Raw genomic sequence first — 9907 nt, 5'->3', positions numbered from 1 at the left:
CTATCTATCTATCTATCTATCTATCTATCTATCTATCTATCTATCTATCTATCTATCTATCTATCTATCTATCTATCTATCTATCTGAAGAATGACTGTGCATCTTCTGTTAAGGAGGTGGGACTCTCATGGACCTTCCTATCCAATGGGAGGGCTGGAAGCATCACCACTGGCTGCTGATTCGCTTAGCTCTGAAGACAGGGGATGTTTCAAGGATCTGGTCTGCATATGGTGAGGGGGGACTGGCTGGACTGATGGGTCTGTCTGAAGAAGTTCACTCCCCTGATGACCTACGTGTCCATCAGGTTAGTTGTCTTTTTGAGTTTTACATCTTAGTAGCTGGACTTCCTAAAACTTACTGTTTTGTTTTGCTTTGTTTTAAGGTGTGACTTTGATCAGTATGATAAAATTGTGTTTTTCCAAACCTGGCCCCAATGCTAAGAAAATGTGATTATATAAAAAGGAGTTTATTTTCATACTTTTGATGTGATTTGTCAGATTCCACCAATTCAGCCACAGCTTTCTCACCACGCACAACCAGCTTCTCAACCTGCTGCTGCTGCTGCTGCTCAACCTCCTCCTCCACCAGCTCCTTCACAGGTTTCAGAGGCAAGAGTTTTGTTTAACATCTTATCTAGACCACCACAAAGGGGGACTGTGTCTATTCTAAGCTAAGAATACAATACATTGCTTATTTAAGCCACTTATGAGCTGAAACCTGGTGGGTTAGTTCAGTAGGACAGTAGGCATTTAGTGTGGTCATGAGAATAAATATCAGGAGTATCAGTAAACATCAGGATAACTACTAAAAGGCTTGTTTTTCTGTAAAGGATACATTATGTTTGCTTGTTGTAGTCTGAGGCTCACGTGTCTGTAATGTATCCAGGTGAGAGAGGTGGTCCAGCCACCAAAGCCAGCTCACTGCACTATAGTGGCCCGACCAGTGAGAAAAGCTCCTCCCACAACTATTCAGGATATGAGAAGGTTTCCAGAGATCATCCCAGTCCAGGAGGTCATCTTTGAAGAAACTGCAGAAGAAGACTCCAGCGTGGCACTATCAGAGGGAAAAGGTTAAATTACTTTATATCATACACAGTTTTCTATGGTTTGTCTTCAAACATCAAAACAATAAACACTTTCTTCGGGGACATGGGAACCTAGGTTGGCTAAGCATTTGACTTGATCTTCATTGTTAGTACCCAAGGTCGAAGTTGACCTTGAAAAAAAGTACAAAAAGCCATATCAAGTAATATTTCATATGAAAAAGCATGGACAACAAACTTTCTTTTTTCTTTTGCCCTACGACACAAAAGTGATAATTATGCCATAAATGACTGTATTTTAAAATTTTAAGTAACAGCTTATAGAAGTTAAAGATTTCAGCCAATTCTGCTCCAATCATGTGGGTAAAGATGATAAAATGCACCATTTTAGTATGTAATGCATCAAGGTCAAAGGTCAGACATCAGCTTGTTAATCTAAAAGCAGGCTAACGTCAGCATATTGCAATACAGACAGACTGACGTCAGCATGTTGTAACAAAACATAATAAAACATCGATGTTTTAGTGTAGTCTCTGCGCGTTGGGGAATTTTGCTCTAGAGTGCTTCTGTTTTCTTTTGTCGGAGGGTTAGATCAACTCTAATGACAAATATCGATCTCTTTAGCAGCTCAATGCTCTGTGGTGTTCACTGGCAAGCGGAGCTATTATAGTTTGTTTTATTTTTGTTTTTATTTCAGTTTAGTTTGTGTTAGTTTCCACAGTGGGTTTTCTCATTTCTGTTTAGTTTTTATTCTTTGAAAATTTCACCAAACTGACCTGACAAAGACTAAAATTAAGAACACCTCCTCAATGTTTTCTTTTTATTTTAGCTTTCTAAGATCCCAAATGCACATATTTGTTTAGTTTTTAGTTTAGTTTTACGTAACTATAAGAATCTTGCCAGAAAGTTAGTAACAGTGTCTGTCTGCTGTTTGGAGCTGAGCAGAAAGTGTGCAGTAGTGTGTAAAGCAGGAGAGCAGTGCAGCACTCTGTGTCTTTGTAGAGTCAGATTTCTCTACACTATGTCTATACCCTGAACATACCAGAGTTACGTTGTTCATTCTTAGCTAAAAGAAAAATTAGGATATTACAGGCATTATAAGCTATGACCTTTAGTACAGTGCATTTATTATTTATCACAGAGACAGCAAATATATAGACTGCACTATGTTTCTTACCTCTAGCACTGACTCCCCTGCAGTATACGTGTGTATTGTTTTAAACTGACTTTTCTTTCCAATGTTTTATTTTTTAAGGTGATGAGGAGTTCCAAAGCGCTGCTTATGGCTCACCGTCGCTCTCGTCTCCTCAACAACCAGGAAGCCTCCGCCACATCGACAGCAAAGAGGCATCTCTGACTGAGGCCTCTTCGGTGGGTTCTTTAGACATCAAGACTCCCAGCTGGTCACCTGAGCGGCGTTCCCCCCTCCTGATTAGTTCACCAGATAAAAAATCAGGGGTCCCTGGAGAGTCAAGCACTACATTGTATTTTAGTGCAGATGCGCAGTCTCCTTCCAGTGGGAGCTATCTTGGCTGGGGCTCAGAGCTGTCACCCATTTCCACCTACCGAAGTCCCTACCGGATCAGGGAGGCCCGATTTGTCACATCCACACCCAGATTGGAGCCCCGTGTAGAACAAGAAAGCCTGGGCCCCACCCCTGTCATCGTCATCCCTGCCACTCCTGGTACAACACCGGGTGCTACCCCAGGTGGGACCCCTAGTGCTTCAACTCCTGTAAGTTCAACTACTGCAGCATCAACTCCTGTAGGTTCAACTCCTGCGGCTTCGACTCCTGCGGCTTCGACTCCTGCCGCTTCAACTCCCGGTGCTTCAACTCCTGGTGCAATTACACCTGGTACACCCATTGTTCCTCTCACTCCAGTTATCTCCCACGCTCGCAAACAGATGGTCCAGTTTGTGGACAGCAGAGAGAGGGCAGTGTAAGTAGGATGGGGGTACAAGGAAAAGAAAAGCCTGGGTGGAGGATGGTGTATTTTCCAGTTTTGCTGTTCTCAGCATTAGAATCTTTTAAGTTAACTTATAACTGTCATAGAAAGAGATTGGTATAATATTGCTCATGTTTTCCCCTTGTGTGCAGCTAGACAGGAAATAATTGCTGAAAGTGTGTCACATTGACCAAAATATCAATCAAAAGAGACAAATCTTCAGTTTTAATAGCAGGACTTTGAAGGATTTGTATTAAAGTATATTCCTATGCAAGCCATGAGAGCAATTTGAGGAAACATCTGAAGCTAATATATGTGAGAGGGTGAGTTGAAATTTTGTAGATTACAGAAGTTAAAATCTGGACTACTTGTCAAAATAAAATAATAATCCTTCAAACTACATTTTTAACTATTACTCTATAAAAATAAAAAACCTACACCTAAGTGTCAACTGAGGTAACCTTGGATAGGATGTAAGAGAAATCAAAATGACTATAAAGTAGCTATGGCTTGTAATTAAAATTTAAAGCATGAGCAGTTATTGAGCTGTTGGATCCTTTATACCAAAAGAAAATACAAAATCACCAGTTTACAATAACTCAACATGCTGTCTGCCAGGCTGCTGTGCAGAATTTCTTATAACATGACACACCAATGCAAAAATCTTAATGTAAATCAACTCAGCTTCAGGCAAACATTTACGTTTCTTGACGTTTCTTTTCTGTCTTTCCTTTTTTTAATCACAAGGCGATTGATGTTAGATGTCTCATCCACTTTTTAAGAAACTACTTATACTTGCAGTGAAGTACATATTAGTATTTACCTACATCACATACACACTGAAACAGGCCAATTCAGGAAGGGAGAGTAATTAGATAGAATATTGAATGAGTAAAATAGTGATTATGAAGGGATTATGTTTCATTTATTAGATGCATTTAATTTTTTATATAACTTGCTTTTGGGTTTTACTAATCAAATATCTTTGTGCACTGATTATAACAACACTTTTTGAGCTCTGAACCTTTGCAGACGAAAGAAGGGAAGTGCGATAAAATATGTGTGACGCAGGATAAGGAACTAGAGGAAACTTTACCATTTCTGTGCACTGTTAAGATCAATGATGAAGAAGATATATTTTCTGTGTGGGAGTTAAACTTGCACAGTTCGAGCTAACACTTCAGATTAATACAAGTACTTTCAAGTTTTACATTTTAATTTCAAATCTTAAATCTCGCTTCACTGCCTACTTATTAACTGGTGTAATATCAAAATGTACTGTGTGCTGTCCTGTGGAGTGTATTCAAAATGCAAGACAGATTATGCGCTTCATAAAAGGGTACACAGTCCTTGTTAGCAAAGACCCGCTTTGTTATGTAATTATACACAGCACTGAAACTAATTTTTCATACCTGTCCTACCTGAACAGCTGCACCTCTACTTGTGCTACAAAGGATTAACTATATCTAGTAATCTGTGTCACTCCTCAGTCTGTCCATCAGTTAAACCACCTACCTCAATACAGTTGAACTTCCGTGTTGCAATTTTATCTTAAAACATTAAATAATGTAGCTAACAGAAGAAGAAAAATTAGCTGTGGCACAGTCAAAAGTAATTCGAAATTATGCGCTGCTATTAGTCTGAAGTGGTCAGTACCTGTATTAACGTCATGAAACCTGTGTGCGAAGTTAAACTGTAATCGCAGAATAATGTTTGTGACTATGTCAGTCTTCCATGTGACTTTATCTATTTTTCTTTTCTTCTTTTTTTTACTGTGCTGGATTACTTTTATTGCTTTGTGTCAAAACAAAACAATAACTGTGCAGTAGTAACTATGAGGTCTGTTAATGTTTTTCTTTAATGTGCAGGAAGGAAAGGAAACGCAAGCAGCACTTTAGGATACTGAGAAACTGAGTTCATGGAGCAAAGTAGTGATTTTAAAACTAGAAACTTGATTTTGGTAGAAACTGCTTTTTCAAACTGGTGTCCATTTACTGCAGCTTTCTGATAGTTAAGTCACTGCATGATGCTCATTCATACAGGCAGACTGAGAGTTATATCTACTCCCATAGAGAAAGAAGCACTCACATTACCTACACGTTACTTAATGTAACTGCACATTACCGTTTTTTTAACACATGCTAGAATGTATGTGTACGCAACAGCAATAAGCTAGCTAACGTATTTAGTGCACTTGTGAAAAAATATCCACACTCATGCTTTAAATGCGTCATCGCTTTGCCTTGTACGAAGACAGCTTTAGCTGCCACGCTTGCCTCATGTATGCATATCGCTTTGAAATAGAAATAACATGCTTTGCTTTGTGTACGCAATGTATACGATAATATCTACTTGTGTTTGTAATTTGATTCATTTTGTACTTTTAAAAGGTTCTTTTATATTTGATCACATTTACTGTTCATGAAATGATCTGGACAAGGTTTTGTGTTAAAGTTTGAGGATGTTTAGAGAGCAGATAGTTATCACTGACAGACTTGAGTTAGTTTGCTGATTCATTATAACCTCGTCACCTTGTCACTGGACGACCTCCTTTCATTAGCACCTCATCTCTGAGAGGATTTCCACAAAAGAGCTGTGGATGGTAGTCGTGTCATTAAGTGTGCTGTTGATATGACAAAAATAAAGCCATTTGCCATGATCAAAGTCCAGTGTGCTGGGTTTTATTGCTTACCAGTGATTAATTTATCATCACTATGATTCTGAGAAATAGACACATATCAGTGGAAGTGCAGCAGCACGAGCTTTATCCTAGCACATCTCTGGAAACTTTCTCAAAGGTCATCAAATATAAAGATCAAAACATCTCATACACTCATCAAAGCATTATAAATAACGTGCAAAAGGCTATAGCTTGTTCAAACCTTTAATTTCATGTGTCAAAATCAAGTTTTGGTGCCAAAATATAAATCACTGCTGCAAAATGAAACATTTCTTTGACACTGTAAACAAAGATGCTCAAGATGTTTAAATAATTCATCAGAATGACAGCAGACTCAAGAAGTGCAACCCTCGAGTGCGTATTTTCTCTGAGAGTGCATGCCTACTGTATCAGACTGTTATTTATCTCAGGCTAACCCACTGCTGTTGAGCTTTACAGTGAATACTTTTGAAAAGTAAAAGGTTTTACTCTCTACTTTTTAAAGAAATAGAGCGCTTACATTTTTTCATAATGGAAGGGCCTACGGTGTGTAGTCCAGTTATAAAACAGATTACTGGACAGCCTGTTTCTGTTATCTCTCTGGACACTGACCAAGTCCTCACACAGTTTTGTCCCTTGTAGCCTAGCATGCACGCTATTGCTCAATAAAATGAATGTTTGAGTCGCTCCTCAATGCACCCAAATTGTTGTAACCCTGTTGTAACACAAGAAGGATAACTATGCTTTACAATACTCATAGTCCTGACATACACCCCTTCAATGAGCAGGTTTTTTTTTTAACTACATGAATTGTTCTTCATGTGCAGACTTATAAAATAAAGAAATGCTTGCACATTTTGGAGTGGTCTCTATTTTGCACTCAAAACATTTGTAAATAATATTTGTTCAAATTGTGGCCAATTTTACTTAGTCATTTTCTAAACTTTTCTTTTTAAACTTCAAATTGTTGTAAAATATTTTACATAAAGTTCTAAAAGCTTTGGCTGTCATTCAAGAATTTAGCCAAAGGAGCTGAGAAGTGAGATCTATGTCAACAAGCAGTTCCATAATAGACGGTTTCATCATAATATCATAAAAATATGATTGCTCTGAATTATTAATGCACAAAAACATAATTATTTTCAAAACTAGATAGTCCTTTGACAAACTGTAACGTGACCCCAGACTGTTCCTTAATACAGTCTAATATTCCTATGTGAAACTGAGTCACCTGCTCTGGTGAAAGCACTTTTTTGTTAGAATTAGGATGTGCTCTTACGCCACTTGGTAAAAAAAAAAATTACATTTGATGTGGTGTGCTTGCGTTATTTTTCCCAACTCATCACTTTCAAAGTCAGATGACAGTCATAAAAGGAAGAGAAAGCAGCTGGACAATCATCTCTTTCTCTGTGGTCAGTGATCAAAAGCACAATCAGGGTCAAATCACAGGACACTACTCTGATGAATAAAACTAGATGTAAAAATCACATGAAAACCAATGTTGGCTCAAAAACACATCCACATGCAGTACAGACATAATATAGGGGAAAAAAGATAATTTACACAGTCTGTGTATTTATTGCAGACTTTCTTAAACAGATAAATAACAAAGGGTTATTTGAGCTTGAAAAAATCTCACTGGTCCCAGTTAACTGTGTTTTGACCAAATGTAATCATCTTTTCCTGATACCAGCACAGCACCAAGGTTTCCTGGGCCCAGTACTCTTTCTCTGGAAATTATATCACAGTTTTCAGTTCAGTTTTTATTTGACCACCATGCACATCTCCATTAAAAGTTTTGCGCAGCTTGCTTACAAATGCATTACAGTTATATTACATTTCATTTTCATTTAGATTGCAGCTGTTCTACTTTTTATTCCTGTAGCACCTTGGCAGTACTACCTTTATATATAAGGATGATAATTTGGGTGTTTTACTATACTACACAACGCAAAGACAAAGACAAATACCTCGAAACTCACAAGTCACTTCTATGTCACATTGTAATACCATGATATAATAAAGGTATATCAAAATCAAAATCAAATATCGAAGTCAGTTTCAGTTACAATAAATAGAATATCATCTAAGTAAAAAAAAAAAAAAAGCGTCCAAATACATTTTTAAACTGCAGGGTTTTCATTCTGATTAAGTTCCAAAAAAAAAATAATCTAACACAGCACAACCCAGCGGTTCTTCCACATTTTCATTAATAAAATAAAATAAATAAATGCATATATTAACATTAAAATAAAAATATTTATATTTATATATCGTTTTTCATGGATTCTAATTCAGATGGTTGACTTTATCTGTAAGAAGTCAGGACTGGTTTAAACTAACGGAAGAGCTCGATGACCGCGTGGATGACGGTTAGATCACATGCTTTGAGTTCATGTGATCAGTTCACGTGCTTTCAGGAGTAAATAAAAGCTGAAAGGGGCCCGAATACTCTTTTATACTTACGTTAGCCGGCTGAGGTTGGGGACCTGGAGCTGTAGAGCTGATCAAACTCATCGGTTGAAAAACATACTGCCGGTAAATATTTGTTGTTATTTATTGTTTTCTTCAGATTTTAGCCGCTACATCGTTTACACGGAGAGCTGACCGCTAGCTAAATCGGTCACATAAACTCATAGAAACCAGGTTAAAAAAGGCCAAGTATAGCTCATATTTTCATCACTAGTCGTCACCAATAACATGCTTAAAAACCGATTTTGAGCTTCTGGGTGCCAGTTAGCTTATTTGATTGCATGGATTGAATGTTGTTTATGACTGGGTGACCCATTTTAGCTTCACGGTCAGATGTTTTGAAACGGGTGATGCCATTTCCCCCCCAAAGAAACACACATGACTTATTCTTATCATTCGTTATTGATTATTCTGTGCGTTTTGGTATAGGCAGGCAGTATTTCGATAACATAAAAAGGGATTTTGGGGGGTTAGAATATTGTGTAATATAATCCTGAATTCAGTCGGGGAAATGGAAAGTGAAACTGTTTCATAAGAGCGTCCTCTGAGCCGTCCTTTTTCTTTCAAAAAGAAGAGGAAAAAAACTGGAAACAAATTATAGTTAGTTAGTTGTGAACATGTGAGCTGCATACAGAGGCTCCCAGGTGGAGGGGTTAACCAGAGAGAAGTGAAATTATTCTAAGGACTATAGCGGTGTATTGTTCAGAACAAAGAAAGGTTTACTTCTACTGTCACGTACCTCAAACACCTCAGCGTTATAGGAAGGAATAAGGAAGTGATCAAGAGTAAAGTATGTAGTCCGATATGTTTGTTACCACACCTTGTGGGCATAAAACTGTGTGACGATTTAAAGGAAAAACCCACAACGTTTGCTCCCCCACTAGTGTGTAGATCTGGTGGCTCAGTTATCGACAGGGAAAAACTACACAAACTAGTTGTAACTGAACACCTTTATACTATGATGAAATGTTATCCTATAATTTCCTTCCAGGAAAGCAATGCCCCTGTCAGATTGTTTGAATATGAAAAACATGAGTCGTATGCTTTGACCTCCAGTAAAATCTCGCTATGTCAACAGCCGTGGCAAGTTTTGGACCTGCACACTTTAAACAGTAGGAAATGAAATACTATCTTTTGAAAGGGTGTCGAGGTACACTAACTATTCCAGCAGCTTGGTAAAAGGACCTTAAGAAGGCCATAAGTTGTTTTGGTTTTTTTTAAGTTTAAGTAGACAAGAGGGAGCATAAATAGTTTCAAATGATTGAATTGCCTTCAGAGGTTGGTTCTTATCTAAAAGGAAGATAAGAAACTGAAGAAAAGATTTAGAAACTAAAGTTCTCCTTTCTCCAGTATGCCTTTCGATGGCTTTGGCTTTGACTCATCAGTTTTTTTTGTCTTTCGCTTAAACCACACAGGGGAACATTTATGGCCTCTTGGCCTTTAACAATGTGTTAATATCAACGCTAAACTGTCATCAAACTTAATGTGGAGGGTTTTCTTTACATGAACAGAACTGTGCCTAAACAAAGGTCTCACTATGACTCAGCAGCTTAACTCAACTGTGGCATGAGTGCATTCAAAGGTACTGACTTGGTACTTGGAAAAGACAGCTCAGCGGGTTTCTCATCCACTTCCTCAAAAAAATCTTTTGGTAGAAAGAAACCACTTCTCTAGAGAATTAACCAAAAAACATTTGGTGTCTTTCAAACATGTTCTACCATTCAAATTTGTCTTGTCCTTAATAAGATTTTTTTGTGTGTGTGTGTGTGTGTGTGTGTGTGTGTGTG

At 37.8% G+C, this 9907-nt stretch overlaps 2 protein-coding genes across 3 annotated transcripts in view; both read left to right on the top strand.

Annotated features, from left to right (window-relative positions):
• The window catches only part of xkr5b (XK related 5b), an 11983-nt gene extending 6330 nt beyond the window's left edge, over positions 1-5653 (top strand). The window contains exons 10-13 of one of the 2 annotated variants that reach the window (XM_014340208.2): positions 118-305; positions 499-609; positions 887-1070; positions 2299-5653. In XM_014340208.2, the coding sequence (XP_014195694.1) occupies positions 118-305; positions 499-609; positions 887-1070; positions 2299-2987 (1172 nt within the window). In that variant the 3' untranslated portion in view covers positions 2988-5653. Of the gene's footprint in view, positions 1-114; positions 306-498; positions 610-886; positions 1071-2298 lie in introns of both variants that reach the window. The other variant, XM_005915064.2, reaches the window with a different exon arrangement.
• Positions 5654-8031: 2378 nt separating this feature from the next.
• The window catches only part of ctsba (cathepsin Ba), a 9373-nt gene continuing 7497 nt past the window's right edge, over positions 8032-9907 (top strand). The window contains exon 1 of the mRNA XM_042214120.1: positions 8032-8186. The gene's annotated coding sequence lies outside the window, so the exon portion shown is untranslated. The remainder of the gene's footprint in view (positions 8187-9907) is intronic.

This window comes from Haplochromis burtoni, unplaced genomic scaffold, assembly GCF_018398535.1.
Source record: "Haplochromis burtoni strain Fernald_Lab_line unplaced genomic scaffold, NCSU_Asbu1 Contig_11, whole genome shotgun sequence".
Classification (NCBI taxonomy): Eukaryota; Metazoa; Chordata; class Actinopteri; order Cichliformes; family Cichlidae; genus Haplochromis; species Haplochromis burtoni.
Note: the sequence above shows the minus strand (reverse complement) of the source record. Positions and strands in the feature narration are given on the sequence as shown.